General features: G+C 32.0%; 1 protein-coding gene across 1 annotated transcript in view; it reads left to right on the top strand.

The window, feature by feature from the left end:
* The window catches only part of CDC73 (cell division cycle 73), a 120,291-nt gene that overhangs the window by 14,770 nt on the left and 90,900 nt on the right, over positions 1-14,621 (top strand). The window contains exons 6-7 of the mRNA XM_031937078.1: positions 1,202-1,290; positions 4,962-5,178. Coding sequence (XP_031792938.1) covers positions 1,202-1,290; positions 4,962-5,178 — 306 coding nt within the window. The remainder of the gene's footprint in view (positions 1-1,201; positions 1,291-4,961; positions 5,179-14,621) is intronic.

Raw genomic sequence — 14,621 nt, forward strand, 5'->3', positions numbered from 1 at the left:
TCACTCATATTTAATTATCTCATACTCTGGCAGCATTTAAGACTAAAGACTTATTTCAGTACTCATAATTAATCACACTTTGACATCTGTCTAGTCTATTATCTGCATCTATACAGATTTTGTGATGTAATATTTTATTATCTTCTAATCATGTAGCATAAGTCCTGCCATCATATTGTAATGTAATTTATAGCTGTATTTGTTAACTAGTGAAAGCATGAGACTTGTATGTCACTTATTTTTTTATCAGTCATTTTCAAATATACTACATTCCCTTCTTGTAAATCTTTACTTATAGGAAAGAAAGAGGGAAAAAAAGTTAAGCAAAACCCATCAACAAAGTGATCCTTTTTGACATAATACAATATTCTATACCATTAGTTCTTCCTTTCTTCATGAAAGAAAAGTACATTTCCTCCCCTATATTTTGTTTTAAAGCTTAATCATTTTAATTACAGTTCAGTTTAATTTTATACTTTTCACTTACATTATTATAGTCATTATGTATAGTTTTTCTTTCAGTTCTATCCTTACCTTGAATCAGTTCATATAGATTGTCCTAACTTTCTCTGAATTCCTAGCTCCTTATAATTCAATAATATTATATTATGTCTTTTTAAGCTATTTGTAACTTGTGCTTTTAAAAATAGTATCATTAGCTGAATGAATAAAAAAGTAACTGTTAAGTCAGATCTGTAGCAACATAGTATAATTTCAGATTGTAGAGGTAAAAATCTTTTGATGGCTATGTTTTTGGATCTGCATGAAACAACATCTGTTTCATTTGAACAAACAAAAAATATTTAAGAATTTATTAAATTTAAATTCATTACATTGATAACATTTCTTTTGTGAAAGAGTAAAATTTATTTGAACCTTAAAGTCTACCTCCTATCTAAGACTTTATTGGTAGAATGTGTGTACATATGTATGCTCGCTTTATGGTAATTACATATTTGTCTTAATTCCTTATTTTATTACAGGCATATTTTGCTTATGAATTTTTACTAACTCTATTATACATTTGTGATCATTTATATTTTGCACTATGTAATTGATGCAACTGATTGTTATCCCACTTACTAATTACTGAAGACTCTAACAGAAGATTAAAAAAAGTAATACTTAGCAAAAACTTTTTATATCAGTATTGAGTTAAAAATTTTGCTTCATGACTTATATCAATTTTTAATGTTACTAGGATGAAGAGTGTGTACGTCTTGATAAGGAGCGATTGGCTGCTCGCTTGGAAGGTCACAAAGAAGGGATTGTTCAAACAGAGCAGATTAGGTAAAGAATTTTCTTAATTCGGATTGACTTTTGTGTGGATAGCTGTACTTTTGTAAACAGAAGGTGGGCTGCTGGGTCTATTATATTAGATAAACCGATGTCTGAAAAAATTTCCTTGACCATTTTATCCCACATTTACAATTTTCCCTCTTTAGAACTCCTAGGATTTTATTTTGACATTTAAATTCTAGACTACTTTGTATTATTTATTTATTTTTGTGTATAGATTACTGTTCCAACCAAATAATAATTTAAGGACAGGGTCTGTGTCTATACTCTTAAATATATTTCCTAGTGTTGAAATGCTATTAAATTTAATCAGAGAAGGAAAATTGTAGCAGGTAAATTAAAAAATTCTTGTAATGCAAGGGTGTCAAACCCAAGGAAAATGGGGTCATTAACCTATACATAAGGATCCCTTTGGGTCACCTATTGATTTAGTTATAAATTTAACATAATCTATGTTTTATTGTATTTTTAGCAGTTAAATATATATATATATATATATATATATATCTCATTTAACATTTTAATTTAGTTCAAGTCACAGTCAGAAGTGTGGGCTGTGTTTTGAACATCTCTGTTGTAGTGTATTATGGAGTCCACTGACTGTGATAAAGAAGAGGGATTCCTTTCTTTGGGGTATTTTTAAGGTAGTTTCTAGGGAAAGAAGAGTATTGACATTTACTTGAGAGTGTTGAGGTGACAATAGCAGTGAAGCCATGTATAATGTTCCTACATATTGCTCTTTTTTTACCTCACCATAGAAATTACCCTTCTAGGTTTGTTGTAGGAAAGAGCAGATTGACTCTTATATTTCTTTAAAAAATCTAAGTTTTTGTCCTAGTCTCTTTTACATTCCTTTTTTTTTCTTTTCTTGAATGTTTTTATTTGTTTTTTCTTACTTACAAGTAAATACAATTTTTTGATGTTTGTTTTTATAATTTTTGAGTTCAAAATTCCTTCCCCTACCTCTCCTTCCATTCCAGAAGGCAAGTACTTTGAAAGAAAGTATACATGTTCAACCATACAAAACTTATTTCTAGATTAGCCATATTGTAGAAGAGAACACAGACCATTCTCCTTCTTTCTCCCCCCTGCCCCCCCAAAAAAAACCAGTTCCAGAAAAATAAAGATTAAAAAGTGTCACAACTCCCATCTCTGGAAATAGATAGCATTTTCTTCATGAGTTCTTCATAACAAAGTCATCAATACAGTATTGCTGTTACTGTTCACAATGTTTTTCCTGGCTCTGCTCACTTCATCTTTCATCAGTTCATAAAAAGTCTTCCCAGGCTTTTCTGATATCATCCTGCTTGTCATTTTTTATAGTACAATAATATTCCATCACAAACATATTACAACTTACTCAGTTGTTCTCTGATTGGTATCCCTTTGACTTTCAGTGAACCCCTTACATTCTTAAAAATTATTGTAAACTGCACAGTTTTTCTAATACTGTATTACAAATTTTAAAATGTTAATCCATTTAAAAACAACAACTCATTACATGTGAGCATCAATAACATTTAAAATGAAAAATAGCTTTTCTAAAACAAAATTAGTGAGAATGGCATTGTTTTAAATATTTTTTGCAAATCTCTTTTATAGCTTAAAAGAAAACTGCTAAGTCCTTATATGCTTCTAAATTTAATCTGTTGCTATATATTTTTGTTCTGATATTATTATAAAAATAATGTTGGCTTTGTGAACCCTCTGATAAGGACCCTCAGGCCACACTTTTGAGAACCCTTGCTTTAAAATATTAATTTAAACTTTTAAACTCTTCCATACCAATGGAAGGACCAGTCAGATAAATTTTTTTCTTTTTTTTTCTTGTATGTGTCCAATCACTTATTTAAACCATGCACAAATTAAGCTTTTGTTTTATGTCTCATACTTTTAAAACTGTTTAAAAGCTGTACAAATACACCTTTTTAAAAAAAATCATTAAGTATGAATAATGTAGGTTTGCCAGGAAATTTCATTTTCATTTTCTAATGCTACCATATTTGTAACTTATGTTGTCTTATTTATATCTTTGTTGGAATCTCTGTAATGTCTCTCAAATGAAATTGATTATATATTGAAGTTTTATTTTAGGAAAAGTAAGAAAAAGATTGTAAAATACAGTCTAAAGCATGTCATTTGTCAGGTGTGTACTGAGCTGTTTCTGTGCATATAAGTAAATGAGTGGGGCAACTAGTTGGTACAATGGATAGAGCACCAGCCCTGAAGTCGGGAGGATCTGAACTCAAATCTGGCCTCAAACACTTAATACTTCCTACCTGTGTGATCCTCAGCAAGTCACTTAACCCCCAGTTGCCTCAACAACAACAAAAAGTAAATGAAAGAATCCTTAAGATGTTCCTAGAATCTTAGGTTTTAGCCCCTGGAAATTTCTCTACCTGTGTCTTTCAGATAGAAATATCCAGTGAATTCTTACGTTCATATAATAGTGTTTCATTGAGCTTAGCCTGTTTGTTTTAGTCAAATAGTCCAAAGTTGCCATTGTATAAAACTTAAACTTTAAGATTCAACTTATTTTTATATTTTGGATAGCAGACCACTTGTCCTTTTTATAAGCAGTCCTGAAACATTGCAGTTCATTTTACTCTGCTAACCCATAAAATTCATAAAAGATTTTTTATGAAGAATTAGTTTATATCATAGTTTGAAATCTTGAAATAAATTTTTTAGGAAATTCTTAAGCTTTTTAAAAAATTCTTTGATTCCTGAAATGAGATGAAATTAATAAGTGCCCTTTTCAGTCATTTAACATAAATATCTGGATTTAGTGACCCTGTATTTCATTAAGTACCTACTCTGTGTGAGGCATTGTGCTAGGTTTTTGTGATAGAAAAATAAATATGAACTTAGATGTTGCCCTTAAGGTGCCTACAATCATGGAAGGAAAAGCCAATATACAAATACTTAGAAGCAGAAGGCAGAGGTAGGTATGAACCAATCATACCCTTTATTATCATTTTCAGTCTCTCAACTACTTTATCACCCTATGTCTACTTGTGAACATCCTGATCTTTAAAAATTTTCATTTGATTTTACTATATTCTCAACTTATTATCCTTAGTTTTGCCTTCCTTTTGTGTCCAGATTAATAGAAAAAACTAATCTATGCTTTTTGCTCTCCTTTCCTTATCTCTTACTTTTCATTTCCTTGCAGTCTGGCTTCCAGTTGCACCCCCAAATTGAAATTCTCCAGAGTTGCTAATGATAAGTCAAATATATAATATATATAATAAATAAGTCAAATGGCTTTTTTCCTTACTCCTTATCCTTTTTTACTTCTGTAGCATTTGATATGAACTACTCCCTTCTCCTAGGTACTCTCACTTTCTAAGGTTTTTTTAAATATATATATATATATATATACATACATACATATATACCTCATATATATATATATATATATATACCTCATATATATATACCTCATTGTCTAGAATCTTAATGACTATCATTTAGTGGGCATTTAAAAATCTGTTGAATTATTGAAGAAAAGAGTCTAAGTATAATTTTAATTTCTGTTGTTTTTATTTGCAACCTCTTTAAAGAGGTACTTCTAAGGATAAAGAAAATGTTACTATAATTTATTATATAAGGTAGTTTTTTCCCCTTTGATGAAAAGAAATCATTGTTTTTGTCTTTAGGTCCTTATCTGAGGCTATGTCTGTGGAAAAAATAGCTGCAATCAAAGCTAAAATTATGGCCAAGAAAAGGTCTACTATCAAGACTGATCTAGATGATGACATAACTGCACTTAAACAAAGAAGTTTTGTGGATGCTGAGGTAGATGTGACCAGAGACATTGTGAGTCGTGAGAGAGTATGGAGGACAAGAACTACTATTCTGCAAAGCACAGGAAAGGTAATGTTTTAAAATTTTAGAATTTATATATGATGTTTTGTATTCCAGTATCATCCTTTTCTTTTAACTTGGAATTTATTGTACTCATTGGTTAAAGCTGGATGTCATGAAGTTGAGGTCTTCAATTTCATTCTTTTATACATTAACTAACTTTGCTCTGCCATTTCCCAGCAACCCCAGATATGTTTTAGTGACATGCCAACATTTTTCCTTGTTAAAAAAAAATTCCTTTATTTCTACTTGATTAGCTGACATTGACATAATGGTTCTGAGATTTATGATATCTTAGAATACACTTTAAATTTACAATACATCTGCTTTTAACAAATAAACAAGCATTTAAATTTAAATGGACAAAGCACTATAATAGATGCTGGGGATCTATACATTAAAATAAGCAAAAATAAAACATTTCTATTCCTCAAGGAGTTCATTCTACCGGGAGAAAGCTATGTATGTAGATAAAAAAATTTGATCCTTGTTACATTTGTATGAGGTAGGTATTATAGCTACTATCTTAGCTTTATAGATGAGAAAAAATGTTCTGGGAAATTTTTTCTTTTCCCAGTGTTCTTTTCATTATGTTACAAATTATACCTGCTAAGGAAGGCAAGTAGTATTGTTTAGTCAGATAATAAAATATATGTGACATTAGTGCTAACCAGTATTATAGATCCTTTAATAATTACTTTTCAGAGTTGTTATTATTTTGGTTAAGGGTGGAATAGCAGTTATTAATAAAGAATTTTGTGGAGCCATTGGAGTTAATTCAGTGGAGGAGTAACTTGGGCCACATTGTGGCAGCAGTGTATAGAACAAACTTACGGTATAAAGGCTGGTTGGTAGGCTTTTGGAGTAATCGAGGCAAAAGGGAATGAGGACTTGAACTAAGGTGGCTTTATAAGAACATAGTAAGTAACTGGATGTGAGAGATGGGGAGGTAGAGACATAGGGAGGGAAAGACTTCAAGGTTTAGCAACTGATTGGTTCTATGGGGTTGAAGAAACACGAGGAGCAGAGAATAATGTTGAGGTTTTAACTCCACGATACATAATGGCTTTGCTAGTAATAGGGAAGTTTGTAAGAGGTATGGGGGAGAAGATAATGGATTTCATTTTGGACAGAACAATTTCCAGTCTGTCAAGTTTGAAAGGTCCGGTTAGCAAGTCAGAAATGATGGACTAAAGCTCAGGAATGATCAGTATTGGATATATAGTACTGAGTTACCTGCATAGAAATGATAATTAGTTCCATTGGACTTGAAGTTTCCAAAGAGAGAGAATATCAAGTAAATGTAGAAGAGGGAAAGAGGGAGGGAGGGAGGAAGGGAGGAAGGGCAAAAGAGGGATAGAGGGAGATAGAGAACTAGAAGAATAGAGCTGCATTAGAAAAGGGAGAATTGAACTGAACTGTTTTTTGGAACAGGCTATTAAAATATATTTTGCATTTTATTGTGGTGGTGTTTTGTTAATTTTAGTATTTTAAGTAATCTTTAAAGTATTGTATAATATTTTTTGGAGAGGCAGGCAGTGTAAAGTAATGGGTAGTGGATTCAACTTCCACTTTTGACACACACTGGCTGTGGTATTATTAAACCTCTCAGACTCCTAAGTAAGCCTTTAAAAGTATAATTTGTAAAAGAGTAGTAATTATTGATGGGGTTTTCCCATTTGAAATTCATAAAAATGAAATCATAGGTTTGTTCCCTCATCTCTTGTAAAAACTAATAATACCTCAAATTTTTATCCTTTATAGTTGTAATTTTAAAAATATGATGAATTTTTAGATTTTTTAAAAAATTATTGGGACATTTCTTTTTAATATAAGTTAATAGGGAAATATCAAAAGTAATTTTATTCCTCTTTTTAAAATTTACTTAATTTAGAAATAAGTTTTTTGAAGCTTTCTGTTTTTACTTATTTCTGATATATGCACCCCTCTTCTTCAGTGAACAACTTTTTGTAACCAAGCAAAGCTCTTTAAGCTCAAGCAGTTGATAGCTTCTTCAACTTTGATCTTCCATCTCTGCTAAAAAGCAGGGATTGTGTTTAGCCTGTGGTTCTAGGGTAAGAATCAGTCTTTAAAATGGTGCAGAATTCAGCTTTGTTTTAGTTTTCTTTTTGTTTACATTATTGTAATCATATATAGTTTTCTGGTCCTGTTTTTCTTTTTTAGTAGATCAATTCTTTTCTGTAACTTCATAATGAGACATATTTGTATTGAATTTTTTTAATCTTAATTTGAGTATGTATTGGCTAAATTTTATTTATTTTTGCTGGGGTAATTGGGGTGAAGTGACTTGCCCAAGGTTACACAGTTAGGAAGTGTTAAGTGTCTGAGAACACATTTGAACTCAGGTCCTCCTGCCTTCAGGGCTGGTGCTCTACCCACTGCCCCTCCCCCCCAGCTGCCTCCTTTATACATTTTTAAAGAAACTTTGCCTCTTGAGCATTTTGATGGCAAAAATATACTATTAAACTTCCTCTGTCACCTCAGTGACATGCTCACATGACTTTTAAAAAGTTTTTATTGTCTGCCCAAAAGAAATCAGTAAATATTTATTTAATTAAACACTTAGTATGTGTATCATTCTGCTACATACTGGGGATACATGAAAAAAAAATAGTGAAATTTGGTTAGCAAAAGCTTTCTAAATTTATTTTTCCTATCCCTTTTTTTTCTTCCCCCTCAACCCCTTATTACTGTGCTTGTTATTTATATGTCTACAGATTTGGAATAGAAAGGAAATAACTCAAAATACTAAGAAAAAATTTATAGTATTCTCATACTCAAAATTATATTTATCACTAGAACTAATTCTCCAATATATTCTGTAGCTATGGTGTCTTTACCTCCCTTAGATACCTTGTAAAGCAGTTCTTCAATACCTACCACATTGTGTTATCTGCTGCACTAGTCTCTTCTGTACCCTAGTCCCTTCCAGGTTGGCTGCTTCTTTCAGTCTTGATTCTCTGTATTGTCTTTAAGGAATGTTAGCAAAGCAAATATTTGCTGAGGTCTAGTATCCTTTATTAAAGGAGTGCTTTAAATGCCTTTCTTTTATTGAATATCTTTATTTGTTCATTGATGATTTGGTTTAGCTTTTCACAATGTTATTTTGGGGTATATCTTGGTTTCTTCTGGACTTTGCAACATATTAGTCCATTCCTTCCTTAGGTTTCTGGTGAGTACAAAATAGGCTTTGTGTTATTAGATTTCCTTTATATCTTCTGTTTACTCTTGAGAATTTGTTATTTGTTATCAGAATTATTTGCTGTAGAAACTATATCTTGGAGTTTTCAGAATCCAGATTTGTTTTTCCTGGAGATAATGTGTGGATACTTTGAATTGGCCTTTTATTTTCAGTGTCCATAAAATTGGGGCATTTTTCTTGTATTTTTTTTCTTGGATTATGGTTTACATGTTATTTTTATTTTTATTTTTGGGATTCCTGTGATCCCTAAGTTGTCTAATTGCATATTATTTTCAAAGTGAAGATTTCTTACTTGTATAGACTTCATGTTTTCTGCTTCTCTTTCAGTTTATCCTTTGTTTACATGAAGTATGTCACCATGGATTGGAATTTTTCTTTTCTTTTTCTTCCTTCCCTTTTTCTTTTCCTTCCTTTCTCCTTCCCTTCCTTCTTTCCTTCTTTCTTCATTCCTTCGTCCCTCCCTCCCTCCCTCTGTAAATGATAAATTTGCTTTCATAAATCTTATTTCTCTAAGTCATTTGGGAATATCCTGTTTTTAGTTTCATGCCTGGTTGGGAATTTAATGGAATTTCTGTCTCCTCAGATGTTGGTTCATTTTTGTCTTGCAATATTTATTCATAGATATCTGGACTTGTTTAACAGATCTGGAGTCCATATTTACTTCTATTATTAATAGAAGGATAATTGAGTTTATGCTCAAGGTCTTTAACTGAGTTCTCTTCCTTAGATCTTTGGTAAATTAAGTCTCTCTCTCTCTCTCTCTTTTTTTTTCTTTCTTTATATTTTCTCTTTATATATTCCTACTTTAGAAGGGAATCCTTTCCCCTGGGCTCTCTTCCCATCTCCCAACTCCCATCCTGGACCTCAAAGCTATCTACTCTCTCTTATACTACAGTATTCAACTTTTACTGACCACAATTTCTGCCCCAGATGTCTTATAAGAAAATGACCCTGGCTTCATCTCTAGATTTTGCTTCATGCTATGCCAAACAAATACCACATATATTCTTGTGCCCTGCCTCCATCGCCACTATTCCTTACTTCTCTGCCTGAACTAGGTTGTACGGGGTTCACTTGAGCAAGTGAACAAGCTACTATCCCAGACAGAGCAAGCTTTCATAGGTAAGAATTACCATATCCTTTTAATTCTCCATGCCATTCTCCTCCCATCATTTTATTTAACTCTTATAGTTTGTATATTTACATTTTGTATTTTTTACTTAATTTTTCCAGGTACTTTTGTAGTCAGGACATTTTCTTCTGGTTCTCTACCTGGATATTTTATTGGATTACCTTTCTGGATTGGCCTCTTGGGCTAGTCTTAATCCAGATTTCTTCTTTGGGCACATCTTTTCCTCTATTTATTCTTGTCTCTAGCTTCTTTGGATGGTGTAGGCAGGCTTTGCTTTTTCTTAGATGTGGCAAACAAGACTGGACCCTACCTTCTGTAGGAATTCGTAGGTTTGAATCAATTTTATGATGCAAGAACTGGTGACTCAACCTGTCCCCTGCCTTATGTCTTTGCACACAGTGGCACTATCCCTTTCTCTGACCCTGACTGGTCTGATAAGTATTTTTTATTGCTCTTCTAGAAGGCTTCTCCAGCAAAATCTTAGTTGTTTTGTTTCCCAAGTGATATTCTGGTTCTTTCTGCTGATGTGACTTAGATGTATTGCCATTGTGCTAATCTGGACACTGTTATGTGTGGCTGGGCTGAGGCTTCCAAATGATAAGTGCCTATTTTTCCTACCTTTTATTTTTTATCCCATGCACTCTGCTCTAGTTACAATAATGTACTTAATGGTTTTTGAAACCTGAGACTTTGTGTTCTGTTTTCTTATATTTACATTGATGTTGCATTGAACACTCTTTCCTTTTCTCCAATTTTGGTTTCCCAGGCTATTTTAAAGGCTCTGTCCCAACTCCACTTTCCATAGGAGGTTTTTCTGTTTTCCTAGCTGTTCATGGCTTTTCATTTTAGATTATTTACCAAATATATAACTTCTATATATGTAGGTTTTGATATAGTATATAATCCTTGAAGGCAAGGACTATTTTTTGCCTCTCTTTGTATCCATGTATCTGTCCCTAACCTTTAGAAAAGGGTATGGCTCAGTTTGATAGCCCTTTGAACATAGTTCCAAATTGCTTTCCAGAATGGTTGAATCAATTCACCACTTCACTAACAATGTATTAGTGGCCCAGTTTTCCCACATCCGCTTCAACATTTATCATTATCTGTCATCTTAGTCAATCTGAAAGGTGTATAATGTGGTAGCTCAGAGTTGTCTTAATTTGCTTTTCTCTTATCAGTGGTGACTTAGGACATTTTTTTCATATGACTAGAAATGGTTTTATTTTCTTTGTCTGAAAATTGTCTGTTCATATCTTATGACCATTTATCATTTGGAAAATGGCTTGTGTTCTAATACATTTGAGTCAATTCTATATATTTTAGAAATGAGATCTTTATTAGAAACCTTGGGTGTATATTTTATATTTTTAACAGTACTGAAATTCTTAGTTGTTTCAATTAATTTTTAGTTGACTATGGTTCTATAAGTGACCCACCATCTACAAAAATATACACTTAGAAACATATTAGCATTTCTTCATATTATTAGTGATCCAGCAGGAAGAGCAAAATTCCATTTAAAATAACTATAGAAAGTGTTCTAAAAAGAAAATTATTTTAGAGACATCTGCAAAAAGACAGGCTTTGTGATTGTATGGGACTACAACTATAGAATATAGTTTACATAATTAAAAACTGATGTGAGTCATTGGAGAAAATTTTAATTGCTCACTGTTTAGGCTTTGATGAAAATGGCAATAGCATCATTTGGAATTGGGAAAGTCTGAAATAAAATTTAGGTTTATACTGTTATTGCTGTGTGACTTTAGGCAAGTCTACCTCTCTCTGCCTCAGCTTTCTCATTTATAGAATGAGAAAAATAATGGTACCTTCCTCCATGGATTGTTGTGAAGATAAAATTAGATAATTGAGAAACAGTTGGTAAACTTTAAAATGCTACAGAAATGATGATGATGTTTATCATCATTATCATCCTTACAATCAAGTTAGCAAAAGATTACTTTATAGAACTAGAACAAAAATTGTGATGAAATTCATCTGGAGGAATAAAAGACCAATTTATTTAACAGTAGTGGGAAATATCCAACCCACCAAATAATTTGCTAAGGCAACTGCAGGTGATGATGACCTGAAAGCTGGATACAACAGCCTCTCATTGCTTGAGTAATTTTGTGTGGCCTGTGAATGATGTTTTCTCTCTTTGGCAGAAAAAAGTTCCCCACACCTGAGCTATAGGAATAATTTTTAAATTTTTCTTTTAAAAATTTTTAATAGTATTTTATTTTTTCCGACTACAAGTGAAAACAATTTTCATTTAAAAATAAAATTTCAAGTTCCAAATTTTTCCTCTTCCCTCTCCCATCTCTAAGACAGTATTTGTTAGTGCAGAGTTATTATATTTTCTGGGTGTAGGAAATGCCATCCCTCTCTTAGTTCTTACTCTACTTATCAATCTGTTCCATCTTAGTCTTCTTTCCCGGGGTCATGCTTTCCCCAATTATAGGTGTCCCACTGGGTTTTATCCTGGCCCCTCTTCTCTTTTTTGTACTTACTTCACAGATGATTTCAGCTCCCATAGATTTAATTTATCATCTCTGTGCTTGATGATTTTCAAATCCACCTGTTGTGCACCGTTTCTAATTTTGCATCTCCAAGTGATGTTCAGACATTCTGAACTAGTTGTCATTTTTTTCTTCCTTAAATCTCTTCCCCTCTGCTGCATACTGAAGAGTATCTTCAGTCCAGTACTGACCTCGTTTTTCCTTGAACAAAAAACACTTCATATCTCAGATTTCCATATTTTTCTAGCTGTCCTTCATGCCTGGAATTGCTGTCCCTTCTGATTTTTCTGCCTACTGACTTAAGGAGCTTCTTTCAAATCACAACTAAAGTTATACCTTGTACAGGAAGTCTTACCTCTTTGAGTTGTAGTACCTTCTCTATTTCAGTTATTTTCTAATTTTCCAGTTTATAAGTGGTTTTTATGTATTTGTTTGCATGGTGTTGCCTTCCATTAGATTTTTCATTGAGGGTAGGAACTTGTTTTTTGCCTCATTTTGTATCTCCAGCATTAGCACAGTGCCCAGCACATAGTAAGTACTTAATAAATGTTTATTGATTGATTGAATACTGCAATGAGGCTTATATTCCAAAGAGATTTTAGAAAGAGGGAAGAAGATTCTTGTATTAAAAAAATATTTATAATAGCACTTGTAGCTGTGGCAAAGGATTGGTAACAAGAGGTATCCATCATTTTGGGAGTGGCTCAGCAAATTATGGTATATGAATGTAATGATATAGGCAATAAGAAATGTTTCACAGGATGGATTTGGAAAAACCTAGGAAGACAGGTATGAATTAATAGCTAACCTGAAGAATAATGTATCTACAACATTGTAAAGTAAAATGAAAGATTTAGGAATGCAGTAACCAATCACTACTTAAATAGAAGGATTATGAATCATATTTTTCACTATTTTTGGCAGAAAGGTAATGGATTAAAGGTGCTGAATAATATATCTTTTAAAACAGCCAATCTGGACTTAGTGTGCATACATATATTTTTCAAGGGAGCCTCTTTACTAAGGGAGCAATGTGTCACAACGAAGGGAAGTTATGATAGTGAAAAAGAGTCATTAAATCTTCTTTAAAAAATGAACAGAAAACAGCAAACAAAAGGAAATTCAGAATGAGAGGATGAGACCTAGGTTATGTTAGAATTTTCACATTAAATTTGAAATGTCCTTTTAAAAATACTTCAAAAGATACATAAACTGAGATTCACAGTTTTTTTTAGGCAGTTTTCTTTTTCTGTTCATAGTGTGGAAAATATTCATGTTTGTTGATATCTATCAATTTTTTGATAAAAAAAGAAAATTAAAAACCTGAAGAAAGCATATGGAATGAATATCAAATAGAGGATAATCGAATATAGCAGATCATTTTATTTATTTATTTATTTATTTATTTTTTTTAGATTATAATGACACCAAATCTGCACATAAAATTTATTTGCTAGCAATATTAGACATAGATAAAGAAATAGGACTGACAGGTTTGAGAGCCACTGAGGAAGCTCTTTTGGTAATCCTAGGGTTTTCTAGGAAGGGCATGAATTAAAACGATGCCAGTAAAATTATGAGATTAGCCGATTAGGGCACTTTGAGGTAATTTGGTCCATCATCTCCTTTTTCCACCGATGAGAAAATTAGGGTTTAGAGGGTTTCAAAAGTGCCCATGTTTATTCAGTGAAACAGTGGTGGAACCAGTACTCAATTCTCCTGATGCTTACTTTATTCACAGTATCATATTGTTTTCTATGCTGAGGATAATATTTTGAAATTTCAGATGTTTTGCTCAACGTTGTTTTATTCTTAATTGAATATCTTCCTTTAATAAGGATCTGAGAATGTGAGTTTTTTTGAGCAGGAACTATCTTCTATTTATATCTCTAGTGCCAGCTTTTAATGAATGTTTTTCACTTATTCAGTGTCATTTCATAGAAAAAAAAATTACTCCAAGGTTCTTTTGTATCTTTTGGGCCCTCTTTTCTCTTAAGAGTTTTAAATCACTTATTTATCTGGCTAGTTTATTCCCTTATTGTCATCACCAGTTTTCAGGCAGTTGGTACAGAATTTCCTCCTTTCAAAATTATTTCCTCTTTTTTAACTAGCTAAAGTATGACCTACTAGGTAAGAATATTGGGCTTAGAGTCAGAAATCTCTGGTTTCAAATCCTTTTTTTGATGTCACCTGAAGTATCTTTGAAAAGTTCCAACCAAATTTAGTATTTATCTACTTAACTTCATTAAGTGACCAGCAGTTAGCCTATAAAAATTTATATCTGAGTAATGAATAAGATGTAACCTTCAGAAACTCTCTTATGTAGAAAATTTCTCTTTCTAGCCTGGTTTATTCCTGAAACTCTTTATATTTTTTTAGTCATAAAATACCTTTTATGAGTTAAAAGATAAATTGAAGGTAGGGAATTATACAACATATATTTCAGAGTTATGTAGTTATTTAAAGGATCTGATAACACTTTTATTTATTTATTTATTTATTGCCATCATTGGTACTAAAAGGTGATGTGCTGACATTATTTGCTGTTTACTTTTGTGACAAAAGAGTATTT

Source organism: Sarcophilus harrisii, chromosome 4, assembly GCF_902635505.1.
Source record: "Sarcophilus harrisii chromosome 4, mSarHar1.11, whole genome shotgun sequence".
Classification (NCBI taxonomy): Eukaryota; Metazoa; Chordata; class Mammalia; order Dasyuromorphia; family Dasyuridae; genus Sarcophilus; species Sarcophilus harrisii.